General features: G+C 41.5%; 1 protein-coding gene across 2 annotated transcripts in view; it reads left to right on the top strand.

The window, feature by feature from the left end:
- The window catches only part of pcdh7b (protocadherin 7b), a 357,471-nt gene that overhangs the window by 164,134 nt on the left and 176,787 nt on the right, over positions 1 to 16,550 (top strand). The window contains exon 2 of one of the 2 annotated variants that reach the window (XM_055637831.1): positions 10,993 to 11,209. The exons of the other annotated variant lie outside the window; for it this stretch is intronic. Coding sequence (XP_055493806.1) covers positions 10,993 to 11,209 — 217 coding nt within the window. The remainder of the gene's footprint in view (positions 1 to 10,992; positions 11,210 to 16,550) is intronic. 2 annotated transcript variants of the gene reach the window in all.

Raw genomic sequence — 16,550 nt, 5'->3', positions numbered from 1 at the left:
TCAATCTCCCCTTTGAAATACCCAAAGACTTGGCCTCCATAGCTATCTGTGGCAATAAATTCCACATTCTATATTTAAGAGGGAGTTAGATGTGGCCCTTGTGGCTAAGGGGATCAGGGGGTATGGAGAGAAGGCAGGTACGGGATACTGAGTTTGATGATCAGCCATGATCATATTGAATGGCGGTGCAGGCTCGAATGGCCTACTCCTGCACCTAATTTCTATGTTTCTATGTTTCTATTCACCTCTCTTTGGTTCAAGAAACTCCTCCTCATCTCCTTTCCAAATTATATCCTTTTAATCTGATTCTGTGCCTTCTGGATACAGACTATCCCAGTGGTGGAAACATCATCTCCACATCCATTATATCCAGGCTTTTCATTATACCCTAAGTTTCAATGAGGTCACACCCCCCTCGTCATCCTTCTAAACTCTGGCTAGTACAGGACCAGAGTTGTCAAACACTCATCATACATTAACCCAGTAAACCCTGAGATTATTCTTGTAAAGCTATTTCCTTGAACCATTAGGTTGCTTGGCAGTCTTCATGTTAGTTCTTCCAAAATTGATTGCGCGCTTTCAATGTGCAATTGGTTTGTGACCATGGGTAGTGAATTATGCTGATTGGGAGCCCTCTCTGTAACCACACAGCTGTAAATGTATATTCATTCATTGTTGGATCATTTTTCCAGCTGGATTTAAGTTTCTTCAGCAGACAATAGGGTAGTTATGTGATGATGATGCCCATCGCCTATAATTTGGCTGGCCACTCCATTGTAGAAACCATGCCAACAGTAAAACTGTGTTCTCACAAAAAATGTCATAGACCAGACCATTGACATGCTGTGCTGTTGCTTCCAGATCAAGAGGATCGTAGTCATCAATAGAGTCAGTGTGAAATTTATGGTGCCCACTTCATAACTGCACATCATACCAAAAAGAGAGTTCTTTCCTTGCCACTAGCTTAACAGTAGCATCTGAAAAGCAGAATCAATACAGCTGAGGCAGAGGTTTATTGGCAATGCAATGAGGAATAGTTTGTATCCAAGTATGCTTGTTTTTTTCTAGATGTTGGTTGCCCAGTAGAAATATATATATATTTTTTTCAAACCATTGCTTAAGATCTGAGTATATTATGAGAAAAATCATGAGAATATTAAGACAGATAATGGAAATAAAGTGAAAACATTCAGGGAAATATAAAGAATAAAAAATAGCACGGTAAAAGTGATAAAGCCGAATCATGAAAAAAACCCTGTAATTTTTACAGAATTGATGGATATGACAAGACAGCGCTGCAATGGTGTGGCAATGTTTACATGAATGTATTTATGTTCATTTACAGTGCTCAGAATCAGTTTTAAACAGGACATCACATGGAAATTCCAAATAGCAATACACTTTGGTTTAAAATCTGCAGAAAAAAATCTCAAATAACCTACCATGAGAAATTAACATCCTATTTTGTGAGTAATTTTGAGATAAATGCAATGTTAATTTATCATTTGGCTGTGAATGGATTTCGGTGTCCAATGATTCTGTGAAGTAACTTGTTGAAATGCAGTGTGCACCCAAAATTCTGTAGTGAGGAGACAAGCTTCTGTAATCTCAATGTCCATTCTGTCTTGTGTAAAACAAGCTTTTATATAAAGATCCAACATGTGATATTCATATATACATGTTATTGTGTGGGGGGAAAAAATCTTCCTTATGCCAGGATGTATCAGTGTGTACCAGAAAACAAATCATTCAGTGTCCAGTTGTTGAAAATAAGACAGAGTAACTACTTTGTCCTCCAGCCGTAACGACTAGTATTCCCATTTCTACGAGTAACTTTGTGGAGAATGGATGGACAAAAGCAACATAAACTTGGTTACGGGAAATATAAAATAACAAAAGAAAAAAATGAGTTACTCCTGACTATGGGTGCTGTCTGCACGGAGTTTGTACATTCTCCCTGTAACCATGTTGGTTTTCTCCATGTGCTCCGATTTTCGCCAACATCCCAAAGTTTGTAAGTTAACTGGCTTCAATAAACAATGTTCCTAGTGTGTAGGATAGAACAAGTGCACAGGTGATCATTGTTTGGTGCAGAGTCAGTAGGCTGAAGGGTCTGCTTCCATGCTATAGCTCTAAACTAAATTATTAGTAATAATAAGGAACTGCAGATTTTGGTTTATACCAAAGAAAGGCACAAAATGTGGGAGTAACACAGTGAGTCAGGCAGCATCCCTGGAGAACATGGACAGGTGAAGTTTCGGGTCGGAACCCTTCTTCAAACTTCTAAACTTTTTAAATAGACCTAGACTTTTAAGATATCTTGAGTCTGAAGAAATCCAAAATGTCGCCAATCCTTTTTCTCCAGGTTACCTGGGTTACTCCAGACATTTGTGTCTTTCTTTGATACTATTAGGCTGTATTACCACACACAATTATTTTATCCCCTTGATCTGGATAGATTTCTTGGCATTGTAATATCTACTATGAATTTGCTTTCAATTTACCAACATGGTTGCAGTTCATTAGCATTTATTTACTTGCCAGCAATCACTGAAGATGTTAATTTAAAATATTTTATGAACATTAGGATCTTCAAGAACAGGGAACTTACAATTCTATGAGTTAGCCTCAAGTGGGTCATTTATTAGTGCGAGATATACAGTGAATTCAGAAAGTATTCAGACCCCTTCACTTTTTCCACACTTTGTTACGTTACAGCCTTTTTCTAAAATTGATTACATTCATTTTTTAATCATTAATCTACACACAATACCCCATAATTAAAAAGCAAAAACAGGAGTTTAGAAATTTTTGCAAAGTAATTAAAAAGAAATAACTGAAATATCACATTTACATAAGTATTCAGACCCTTTACTCTGTACTTTGTTGAGGCACCTTTGGCAGCATTTACAGCCTCAAGTCTTCTTGGGTATGATGCTACATGCTTGGCACACCCGTATTTGGGTAATTTCTCCCATTCTTCTCTGCAGATCCTCTCAATCTCTGGCAGGTTGGATGGGGAGCATCGATGCACTGCTATTTTCACATCCATCCAGAGATGTTCGATCGGGTTCAAGTCCAGGCTCTGGCTGGGTCACTCAAGGACATTCACAGTCTTGTCATAAAGCTACCCCTGCATTGTCTTGGCTGTGTGCTTAGGGTCATTGTCCTGTTGGAAGCTGAACCTCCGCGCCAGTCTAAGGTCCAGAACGCTTTGGAGCAGCTTTTCATCAAGGATCTCTCTGTACTTTGCTCCGTTCATCTTTCCCTTGATCTTGACTGGTCTCCCAGTTCCTGTCACTGAAAAACATCTCCACAGCATGATGCTGCTACCACCATGCTTCACCGTAGATATGGTATTGGCCAGATGAGCGGTGACTGGTTTCCTTCAGACGTGACGCTTGGCATTCAGGCCAAAGAGTTCAATCTTGGTTTCATCAAACCAGAAAATCTTGTTTCTCATGGTCTGAGAATCCTTTAGTTGCCTTTTGGCTGTCATGGGCCTTTTACTGAGGAGTGGTTTCCGTCTGGCCACTCAGTACCACTTTTATGGTAAAGGCACGATTGATGGAGTGTGCAGATATAGTCGTCCTTCTCCGGAAGGTTCTCCTTGTATGTATCGTTAGCTTTTAGAAATGTTTGAATGCTGCACTGACTGGCTGACATTTTAAATTTCGTTGTACATGGTTCTTGTTACAATGACAATAAAGAAACTATTCTATTCTATTCTATTCTATTCTATTCTATTCTATTCTATTCTATTCTATTCTATCTCCACAGAGGAACTCTGGAGCTCTTTCAGAGTGACCATCGGGTTCTTGGTCATCTCCCTGACCAAGGCCCCCCCCCCCCCGATTGCTCAGTTTGGCCGGGCGGTCACCTCTATGAAGAGTCCTGGTGGTTCCAAAGTATTTCCATTTAATAATGACGGAGGCCACTGTGCTCTTCAGGACCCGCAGAAATTGTTTTATACCCTTCCCCAGATCTGTGTCAATAGTTGCAGGAATAGGTAATTCAGCCCTTCGTGCCAGCACCGGCATTCACTGTGATCATCGCTGATCATCCACAATCAGGACCCCAGTTCCTGCCTTCTCCCTTCACTCCTCTAACTTTCAGAGATCTATCTTAATCTCTCTTGAAAGCCTCCAGAGAAATGGCCTCCACTGCCTTCTGAGACAGATAATTCCACAGATTCACAACTCTCTGTATGAAAATAATTTTCCTCATCTCCGCTCTAAATGGCTCACACCTTATTCTTAAACCATGGTCCCTGGTTCTGGACTCTCCCAACACGGGAACATGTTTCCTGTATCAAGCATGTCCAACCCCTTAATAATCTTATGCGGTTCAATAAGATGCCCTCTCATCCTTAAAAATTCCAGAGTATACAAGCCCAGCGTTACATTCTATCAACATATGACAGTCCTGCCATTCCCGGGAATTAACCTCGTGAACTTACGCTGCACTCCATCAGTAGCAAGAATGCCCTTCCTCAAATTTGGAGCCCAAAACTGCACACAATACTCCAGTACAACTGCAGTAGGACCTCTTTGCTCCGATACTCAACTCTTCTTGTTATGAAGGCCAACATGCCATTCGCTTTCTTCACTGCCTGCTGTACCTGCATGCTTACTTTCAGTGATTGATGAACAAGGACCCCCAGATCCATGTGTACTTCCCCTTTTCCCAACTTACACAATTCAAATAATAATCTGCCTTATTGTTTTGGCCACCAAAGTGGATAACCTCACATTTCTCCACATTAAATTTCATCTGCCATGCATCTGCTCACTCGCCCAACCTGTCCAAGTCACCCTGTATCCTCATAGCATCTTCCTCACAGTTCACCCTGCCACCCAGCTTTGAGTAATTTGCAAATTTGCTAGTGTTACTTTTAATCCCTTCATCTAAATCATTAATGTATATTGTAAATAGCTGTAGTCCCAGCACCAAGCCTTGAGGTACCCCACTAGTTACTGCCTGCCATTCTGAAAGGTGCCCATTTATCCCTACTCTTTGTTTCCTGTCTGCCAACTAATTTTCTATCCATGTCAGTACCCTACCCCCAATACGATGTGCTCTAATTTTGCCCACTAATCTCCTATGTGGGACCTTATCAAATGCTTTCTGAAAGTCCAGATACACTACATCCACTGGCTCTCCCTTGTCCATTTTCCTGGTTACATCCTCAAAAAATTCCAGAAGATTCGTCAAGCGTGATTTCCCCTTCATAAATCTATGCTGACTCGGACCGATCCTGCTATCCAAATGTGCCACTATTTCATCTTTTATAATCTTTACAGAATCCTGTCTCGGAGGTCTACGGACAATTTCTTCATGGCTTGGTTTTTGCTCTGACATGCACTGTCAACTGTGGGACCTTATATAGGCAGGTGTGTGCCTTTTCAAATCATGTCCAATCAATTTAATTACCAATCAAGTTGGTGGACCAACCAAGTTGTAGAAACTTCTCAAAGATAATCAATGGAAACAGGACAAATCTTAGCTGTCATAACAAAGGGTCTGAGTACTTATGTAAATGTGATATTTCAGTTATTTATTTTTAATTACTTTGCAAAAATTTCAAAACACCTGTTTTCACTTCTTCATTCTGGGGTATCGTGTGTAGATTGATGATAAATAAATGAATTTAATCAATTTTAAAATAAGGCTGTAACGTAACAAAATGTGGAAAAAGTGATGGGGTCTGAATACTTTCTAACTGCACTGTACAAGATACAAAGAATTTATTAGCCAAGTATGGCTAATATATATTTGATTCAAATGACTGAGTATGATGGCACTGACAGAAGCCATTGTTCCCAATGAGAGACCTTTTGTTCAGCATATCAGACACCTGAGTGTTTGGATGGGAGAATAATGCAAATCATCCTAATTTATTTATTTTTACTTGTTTTACTGTGTTTTATAAATTAGATGGTGCAGTGGGCAGGGTTCGTTTTGTTTGTACGTCAGAAAGATAGCAGTTTACATAGGTAGTGTTGTATCAAGCTAAACTATACAGCAGACATTTGTAATACAGGTGGCACTGTTGGTACAATTATAAAGCAGGCATATGTGACTATTGGCAAAGTTGGCACAGATGGCATAAGTGAGAACTTTGGAGCAGATGGGAAATTTGGCATGGTTGACATAGTAAATCTGGCTGAGAAGATTTTTACAGATGGTATAATTGGCACTAAGAAGGATGAAATAGTGCACATGACACATTGGCTCACAAAAGTATCAAGCCTCCTCCAAAACAGTGTTGCAATAATTGCCATGCATTTCAACTAATTTTATTTGTTATTGTGCTATAGTCTGATTCTATATGTTATTTATACCCTCGGCAACCTGCAATGACAATACATTTACGCAATGGGATTACATTTTTAAACAAATTCTTACTCACTCCACCCAAAACGTGATGGATGAATCTGGAAGACTTACCTAATATTTAAAACTTACTACTACCACTACTAACTATCTACTGAGGTTTCAGTGCTTTTACATTTATGTGACGGCAGATAGAGGAAAGATTCCATAATTGTTGGATTCCAGTCCAAATTTTGGTCAAAAATTAAAGTAATTTTAAATTGACCTGCAGATTGAGACCAAGTGATGTCCCATTAGCTTGAATAACTCATAATTCTATCTGCGAATTAATTTTGTAAACAATGACATTAGATTATACATCCCCACCATGTAATAATATATTCATCAAATATGGTCAGATTGTGCACAAGTACATGATTAGTTTTTATGAATGACAACTAGAAAGGATCTTTGTTGCAAATTCTAACTGATCTGATGCTTAAAAGTCTTGGCTAAAGGTTAAGGACGCCACCAAAGTTGAGAAAAGGTGATACAACACAATACGATACGGTATAACTTTATTTATCTCAGGAGGGAAGTTGGCCTTCCAACAGTTATAAAACACAACATGAAACAAGATACATGAAACATGAAATTAAAATGGCAAATAAAAATGTCAGGGTTTTTTATACAATACATTTGTGATTTATGCATTATAAATATAATGATATGCATTATAAGATGGTGTTTAGATGTGAGTTTTAATAGCTTTACATTATAGAAGGAAGAAAAGACAAGTACAAAAGAGAATAATTGTATAAGTCTGGGATCAGAGGCCATAGCCTCAGAATAAAAGGACATACCTTTAGAAAGGAGATGTGGAGGAATTTAGTCATAGGGTGGGGAATCTGAAGTATTAATTGCCACAGATGGCTGTGGAGGTCATCAATGAATATTTTTAAAGTGGAGATTGTCAGATTCTTGATTAGCAGGGTTCGAAATTAACGGTTGCCCGGGTGCCACTGATCACTCAAAGTGCCACCGAGCAACCAAAACACCGAGTCATTTTGCCCGGCTTGGCAACCAGATACTGGTTTGTACCGAAGACAGACACAAAAAACTGGATTAACACCACGGGTCAGGCAGCATCTCTGGAGAAAAGGAACGTGACGTTTTGTGTCGGCGGCGGCTGTATTGGGTAGGAAAGATAATAGGTGCATGGTGATGAAAGGTCGGAGCAAATGACTGGCCCCGAACAGCGGCAGCAGCGGCCGCAATAGCGGCTCCACTGCCTCCCCCTCCCGCACCCCACCCGCCCTGATAAGAGCCACTGCTTGCAAACCCGCTAACGGCGCTTTAAAAAAATAAAAACCCTCCCGCACGCCGAGGCCAGAAGGATGGAGGGAGGGGGAGGCCTCGGCGTGCGGGAGGGTTTTTTTTTAAAGCGCTGTTAGCGGATTTGCAAGCAACGGCCGCTATCAGGGAGGAGGAGGAGATGGAGCCGCTGTGCGGGACCCATCATTCGCTCCAACACTTTTGAAGCAGCTGCACCAAAGATACCATAGCTATAGGATATTTGGCTGCACCTCTCGGCCCCGCACCTTGCTGTTGGCTGGCGGAGGAGGGAGGCGGTGGCGAGGAAATCCCAACGGCCAAGGCAGCGGAACGATGTTGTCTGAGGAGCGCTGACCTTCCTTCCTCCCCACCTCGCCCCCCTTCTCTCTCTCTCTCTCTGTTGTACGCCCCCTCACCACCCGCCCCCCCCCCCCCCCCCCCATCCTGGTACCCCTCCTCTACATCCTGCACTGATCCCCATTCCTGCCTCTATTCAGTCCTCACTGACATCCCCTGTGCTCCCCTCCCCATCTCCCCCCCCCCAATCTATTCATTCCTGCGACGATCGACCTATCCACCTCGCATTGACTCTCCTGCCATACCCCTCCCCCCCATCCATCCTGCACTGGTTCCCCAATTCACCCTGTACTTACCCCTTTCCCATCCATCCTGCACTTCTCCTCCATCCATCCTGTACTGATCCCCCATCCATCCTGTACTAATCCACGCATTCATCCCGTACTGACCCACCCTCCATTTACCCTGCACCTTCCCCTCATTCATCCTGTAGTGATCCCCATTGATAGAAACATAGAAAATAGGTACAGGAGTAGGCCATTCGGCCCTTCGCGCCTGCACCGCCATTCAATGTGATCATGGCTGATCATCCTGATTCATCCTGCACAGATCCTTCGATCCACACTGTACTGACCCCCCCCCCACCCCATTCATCCTGCGCTGATCTCTCCCCCCCCCCCCACCCCCAATCCATCCTGCGCTGATCTCTCCCCCCCCCCCCCCATCCATCCTGTACTGATCCTTCCATTCAAGAAGAAGGGTCTCGACCCGAAATGTTGCCTATTGCCTTTGCTCCATAGATGCTGCCTCATCCGCTGAGTTTCTCCAGCACTTTTGTTTACCCCCATCCATCCCGTACTGAACCCCCCCCATTCAACACCACTTACATCTCCCGTGCTCTCCCCTCACAATTTTACCTACTCCAACCAACACGTACTAATTCACTTGCCTCAATGCATCCATTCTGCACCGACTGCCTTCTAACCCCCCCCCGCCATTTATCCACCCCGCACTGATTCACGCACCCCCCCCTCCCTGACCCTATTGTCCTGGAAATGTCTCAATGTTCGATAACGGAATGCAATCAAATGGTTTTTAATTCCCAATGTTATTATTTGTTTTAATCCATAAAGATGGATTAATTATATTGTGAACACGTGAAACATTAAATCCGCAGTGTTCGATTGTCACTGCTACCATTGACTCGTTATTACAGAATTCATTTTAACGGCAAATCAATCCTCTTAATATGGAGTATCAGTACTGTAGTTATTTAATGAGCATCATTCACAACTATATGTACGCATATATGTTACCATGGTCCAGGATTTATTGACACAGGTCTAATCCTTGAAGCACAGGAGAAAGAGGGATAATCTTATTGAGGTTTATAAAATCATGAGTGGAATAGATCGGGTAGATGCTCAGTCTTCTCCAGAGTAGGTGAATTGAGGACCACAGGACATAGGATTAAGGTGAAGGGGAAAAGATTTAATAGGAATCACAGGGGTAAAATTTTCACACAAAGGGTATTGGATGTATGGAACAAGCTGCCAGAGGAGGTAGTTGAGGATGGGACTATCCCAACATTTAAGAAACAGTTAGACAGGGACAAGGTTAGGCCAGGTTTGTAGGGATCTGGACCAAATGCAGGCAGGTGGGACGTGTAGCTGGGACATGTTGGCCGGTGTGGGCAAGTTGGGCCGAAAGGCCTTTTTCCACATTGTATCACTCTATGACTCCATAAGTATGAACAATTGTATTATGTTATTTCAGAATTAAGTGAATTGTGAGTACTATATAGTTGGACTGGCTAATAATAAGATCAAATCCATGTTAGAAGGTTGGCTTCAATGTAGGTAATACATTGAATAATGAAGAGGATTTCCAAAGTCTACAGAGTGATTTAGGCCATTTGGAAGAATGGGCTGAAAGATGGCAGATGAGGTTTAATGCTGATAAATGTGAGGTGCTACACCTTGGCAGGACAAATCAAAATAGGACGTACATGGTAAATGATAGGGAATTGAAGAATACAGTTGAACAGAGGGATCTAGGAATAACTGTGCATAGTTCCCTGAAGGTGGAATCTCATGAAGATAGGGTGGTAAAGAAAGCTTTTGGTATACTAGCCTTTATAAATCAGAGCATTGAGTATAGAAGCTGGGATGTAATGTTAAAATTGTACAAGGCATTGGTGAGACCAAATCTGGAGTACGGTGTACAATTTTGGTCACCCAATTATAGGAAGGATGTCAACAAAATAGAGAGAGTACAGAGGAGATTTACTAGAATGTTACCTGGGTTTCAACAACTAAGTTACAGAGAAAGGTTGAATAACTGGTCTTTATTCTCTGGAGCGCAGAAGGTTCAGGGGGGACTTGATAGAGGTCTTTAAAATGATGAGAGGGATAGACAGAGTTGATGTGGACAAGCTTTTCCCTTTAAGAATAGGGAAGATTCAAACAAGAGGACATGACTTCAGAATTAAAGGACAGAAGTTTAGGGGTAACATGAGGGGGAACTTCTTTACTCAGAGAGTGGTAGCGGTGTGGAATGAGCTTACAGTGGAAGTGGTGGTGGCAGGTTCATTGGTAGCATTTAAAAATATATTGGATAGGCATATGGATGAGAAGAATGGAGGGTTATGGTATGAGTGCAGGCAGGTGGGACTAAGGGAAAAAGGTTGTTCGGCACGGACTTGTAGGGCCGAGATGGCCTGTTTCCGTGCTGTATTTGTTATATGGTTATATGGTTAATACATAAAGAGAGTAGTAAAAATGCATGCAACAGCATATGAGCAAGATCTATTGTGGTAAATTACAGCTGGCTACACATGCAACATCTGTTGCATCCTATTTTTTTTAAGTAGATATAGTTACAACAAACAGTGACATTTGCTGCTGGACTATATGAGTTGAAATGTTCATTATGGATTTCAGCAAGCTTCCATTGTATTATTTTTGCTGCATATAACAAAATTGTTACTTTGCGAATTTACTGATGTAACTACAACTATGACACTTATAGTCATGTTTCTTCTAGCCCTTTCGTCGAGTGACTTTCTCTGTGGTGAGTCAGCCTCAGGATCTACATCAAGGGTCCCTACAGAGCTGTTATGACAGTGGCCTAGAGGAATCGGAAACTCCTAGCAGCAAGAGTTCATCGGGACCAAGGCTAGGTTCACTCCCACTTCCAGAAGACAACTATGAGAGGACAACTCCTGACGGAAGCGTTGGTGAGGCAGAGCATATGGAAAATGGTAAGGTCGTAAACTCACTCCTGTTTCTTCAAACCACATTATAATAATATTGATGCTCAAATAAAGGATTGGCAGAGGATAACGACAATCAGATAGATTATGCCTGTTATTAATATTCCACCACAAATGAAATAATGTTGCATTCACATTGTCAACTGTTCTAAGATTATAAAGTTCATTCAAATTCCCTAAAAATATATTCTGGTACTAGATTTATTTAATGTGCACATTGATCCAAGGAATTTTTAATATTTTTTCCTGAATTGTCTGCAGATGCATTGAATGCATCAGCTGCTGGAAACAGTTTTATTTTAATTTTATTTAGTCTCTGTCAAATTATTGAACAAAATTATGTTTGCTTCCTTCACATTTCTAAAGGCATTGCAATTTGATATAGGGTTTTCTGCAGACACTGGTTTGATCCCTCGTTCAAACCTAATTCATGTGTGCCTTTGCAAAGTGACAGGTGACTATCCTTGGACTGTTGGGCTGTGCCACTAGGATGCCTCACTGTTGGAAGCTGGCAATTGCCCTCATTGTAATTAGCTATCTCCGGATGAGTGGAATATTGGGCTTCCTGAGGCTGAAATGGATTTTGGTCATGCTGTTAAGGAGGAGGTATGGGCACTGAATAAGGTGATGAACTGATGAGAATACTGATCCACCATATCCCAAACAGGAGTAATCCTATTGCTTATGGTTATGTAAAAATAATTTTAAATCTGATTCCTTTTCCACTCTGCCTTCTCATAAATTAGATGAAGCATTACCACTGCAAGCATCCACTCAAATATCACAATTTCAAATGTAGGTCATTCAACAATGAATCACCAGCTGAATGATAGTGGATGGTAACTTTAATTGTCCATCCATTTGCAGTTCAGGTGGAATTACTACAAAAATACAGAAAGCTTATTCATTATCAGATGAAAATAAATTTTGCATTAACAATTGACCTACGTTGGGAAACTAGCTGAGAATACAATAGACAGAGTACCTAGGGATTTTTAGAAGATGTATGGTTTATGCTGCATTAACACTGGAAGGTCATTTGTTTCACTTCCACAAAAAAAATCCTTTCAACTGAAATAAAGTTAAAGCTGTGTAGGATATTTTATGCTGCGTAAGTGAATTTACCCAAGTAATCATTCATGTCCTTGCTCAAAGATATATTGACCTGAAAGAAAGTTATATTGGCTAGTATGTCAGGATACAAGCTTCATTGCAAGAGAAGTTGCAACTGTCAGCATTTACTGTAGTTACTGTTACTGTGGTTTGGGCTTGCATTAAGCCGAGCATTAGGATGAATTACATGGGATAAAATGAATGAGTTTGCTATTTTGCTATCTTGCACTCAGATACATTTTGATTACACCAGTGACTTCATTTTTAATGTATTATCATCTTATGTATATGCTTCTTACTTTCTGGCAGGAAATATTTATTTCTCTCAAAAGCTATTTCCCTCCTTTGTGGTATTTTCTTCCTTTGGGGTCTTTAATCTGTGTATTATTAGTTTGGGGAAAGAAAATTATTTTCTAACCATAGAGTGTTGGCATTATCAATTCTATTTATATTCCTCTTCTATTTCTTTATCCCAGTATTTTCAGCATCTGATGTTTTAGCTGCCTTTGCCTAGAGCATATGCTACTTAACTCAATGTGTAGGAAGAAACGCCCCACAGAGACAGTTCACTCCGCAACTCCCTGGTTAACTCGTTGCTTCCCACTCAAACCACCCCCTCCACTGGTACCTTCCCCTGCAACCGCAGAAGATGCAACACCTGTCGCTATACCTCCTCCCTCGACTGTCCTGGGACCCTGACGGTCCTTTCAGGTTAGGCAGTGGTCCACTTGCACCTTATCCAACCTCATCTACTGTATCAGCTGTCCCAGGTGTGGACTCCTATATATCGGTGAAACCAAGCACAGTTTCGCTGACCTCCTCCGCTCAGTCCACCTAAACCTACCTGATATAGCGGTTGCTAAACACTTTAACTCCCCCTCCCATTCCCACACTGACCTTTCTATCCTGGGCCTCTTCCAGTGTTAGAGTGAGGCCCAGTGCAAATTGGAGGAACATCACCTCATTACAGCTTACACCCCAGCGGTATGAATATTGACTTCTCCAACTTCAAGTAACCCTTGCTTTCCCTATCTATGCATCCCTCCCCCTTCCTTGTTCTCCGACCAGTTTGACTGTCCCCATGATTGCATTTTATCCCTGATTGCTTTGTTGTCACCTTCTCCAAGCTGACAATGGTCTACTTTACATTTTAGTAGAACTTCATCTCTTTTGATCTCTTACATTTTCCTTATCTCTATAACTCCCTCCACCCTGATGCTCAGTCTGAAGAAGGGTCTCGACCCAAAATGTCACCCATTCCTTCTATCCAGAGATGCTGCCTGTCCCGCTGAGTTACTCTAGCATTTTGTGTCACTTCAGTGATAGTTATCTAATTTAAATACAGTCCTTCTACGTGCCATTTTATTATGACGTTAACCAATTTAAGAGGAAACAGCGAAGGAGATAGTTTTAACACTTCTTCCAAAGCAGTGGTCAGAGAAATTTAATATAAACGTGTAAAGAGCATGTATGGAAAATCACACAGCATAATTTCCATGTCATAGAAACATAGAAACATAGAAAATAGGTGCAGGAGTAGGCCATTCGGCCCTTCGAGTCTGCACCGCCATTCAATATGATCATGGCTGATCATTCAACTCAGTATCCTGTACCTGCTTTCTCTCCATACCCCCTTCCGTTACTTCCTCTGCAGTAACATATTTCAACTTTGGCAAAATGTTTTTCGAGGCTACTTTTTTTTTCAAATGGCTTTAATGCTATTGTGTTCATTAATTTTGTTTAAGAAAATATATAGTGAATCTCAAAAATTGAAATTTCATTTTTAGCAATAAATATATTGTGGCGCATAGTGAGTATGAATGTGTTCATAATTTAACTAATCACATACTTAAAAGGAGAGTGAAGGGCCTGTCCCACTTGGGCGTCATTTGCGCGTAATTTACGCGCCATCATTTAAGTGTCACGATGCACGACGTGCGCGTTGTGATGTGCACGTGTTGCGTGAATGGCATGCATTGCGCGTGCATGGTGCGCGGTGACGTAGGGTCAGAGGGATATAGGTCTAATGCAGGAAGGTGGGACTAGCGTAGATAGTGCATGTTGTTCAGCATGGATAAGTTGGGTTGAAGGACCTGTTTCGACTGTGTATGACCGTGACTGTTTTGTTGCAAATTTTGCAGACCAGTAACATTTCTCCCAGTATAGGACATTAGCTTGATTCCATGTATTTGAATCCAGAGAAATAATGCTCATTATTTTAATGATCTGTAACCAAGTACCAAAGAGGCAAACAAAGCTGATCAAATGATAATGTTACCTTACATAATTTTATTTATGCAAGTTGAAGCATTAGAATAAATGAAAACTGTTTCTAAAGCAGTTAACCATGTAAACTAGTTATTCCACTGGATCCATGCGGTTGAAATTGACCTCCCTCGCCCCTAGCAATTATCAGCATTTCCTTTGGGGACTGTTGTACTGCAAAATCTATTTCAACAGTGTGTGATTTTTACATTGCACCAACATAAAATAAGCAATAAACATGTTCCAAGAATTGAGAGTGGACATACCTCAAGAATTCCTTAAGGAGTATGTCCATGATATTTAACCTACACAGCCAATACCAATGAAAACCACATTTCTGTATTTTTACAGCCAGCAAAAGGGCTGGCAAGACAGTCTGTTGAAATGCACAACCAACAGATATTCCAAAGGGACGGGGGGGAAACTATTACAAAGTAGTATTCATTGTTCTCAAACCATACTGATTTCAAGCAGGTTCCTGCAGCTAAACAAGCCTAATAGATGAATCCATGAAGAGAACCAAGATTATCCCTCTTTTAGCTCATGATAGAAATGAATACCGAATTGATTACACTGTGGAGATAGTTATATGATTTGTTCACCTATCCCAAGAAGCAAATTGCAGTTACTATTACAGAATGGTAATTTTCTTTCTGCTTGAACGCCAATCAAATTTTAACTTCTAAAATGTGTCTCATATTGAAAGTCTGCAAGAAAGTTATTTTTATCCTAGCAACATAGAAAATAGGTGCAGGAGTAGGCCATTCGGCCCTTTGAGCCTGCACGGCCATTCAATATGATCATAGCTGATCATCCAACTCAGTATCCTGTACCTACCTTCTCTCCATATCCCTTTAGCCACAAGGGCCACATCTAACTCCCTCTTAAATATAGCCAATGAACTGGCCTCATCTACCTCCTCAGATTAGGAGACCAAAACTGTACGCAATACTCCAGGTGTGGTCTCACCAAGACCCTGTACAACTGCAGCAGAACCTTCCTACTCCTATACACAAATCCTTTTGCTATAAATGCTAACATACCATTCGCTTTCTTCACTGCCTGCTGCACCTGCATGCCTACTTTCAATGGTGTACCATGACACCCAGGTCTCGTTGCATCTCCCTTTTTCCTAATCGGCCACCATTCAGATAAGAGTCTACTTTCCTGTTTTTGCCACCAAAGTGGATAATCTCACATTCATCCACATTATACTGCATCTGCCATGCATTTGCCCACTCACTCAGCCTATCCAAGTTACCTTGCAGCCTCCTAGCATCCTCCTCACAGCTAACACTGCCCCCCAGCTTCGTGTCATCCGCAAACTTTGAGATGTTGCATTCAATTCCCTCGTCCAAATCTTTAATAAATATTGTAAATAGCTGGGATCCCAGCACTGAGCCTTGCGGTACCCCACTATACTTATATTGAAGCAGATGGAGACCATTCAGCCCATTGGGTCTTTCATCCCATTCCATCCTTCGCACATGTGCATCAACATTTCTTTGATTCATTTTCATTAAGAGGTAACTTAAAACAGCCAGTACATCATTGGGATGCACCATGTGGTCAAGGCAAGAATATGCAAACACTGCATTGGCAACATATGAGGTCAGGAACGAACCCTAGTCCCTGAACATGTGCACCAGCAAAACTAACTGTTGTGCCACCACACTCGGGGACAGCAGGGTGGCTCAGCAGTAGAGTTGCTGCCTTACAGAGCAAGGGACCTGGGTTCGATCCTGATTATGGGTGCTGTCCGTATGGAGTTTGTACATTCTCCCCGTGACATGCGTGATTTTTCTCGGGTTCTCCGGTTTCCTCCCACATTCCAAAGACCTAGAGGTTTGTAGGTTAATTGGCTTAGTGTAATTGTAAAAATTGTCCCTATTGTGTAGTACGGGAATCGCTGGTCGACGCGGACTCAGCGGGCCAAAGGGCCCGCTTCTGG

This window comes from Leucoraja erinacea, chromosome 1 (genome assembly GCF_028641065.1).
Source record: "Leucoraja erinacea ecotype New England chromosome 1, Leri_hhj_1, whole genome shotgun sequence".
Classification (NCBI taxonomy): Eukaryota; Metazoa; Chordata; class Chondrichthyes; order Rajiformes; family Rajidae; genus Leucoraja; species Leucoraja erinaceus.
The sequence above is the reverse complement of the archived record's forward strand: the minus strand, read 5'-3'. Positions and strand labels throughout refer to the sequence as shown.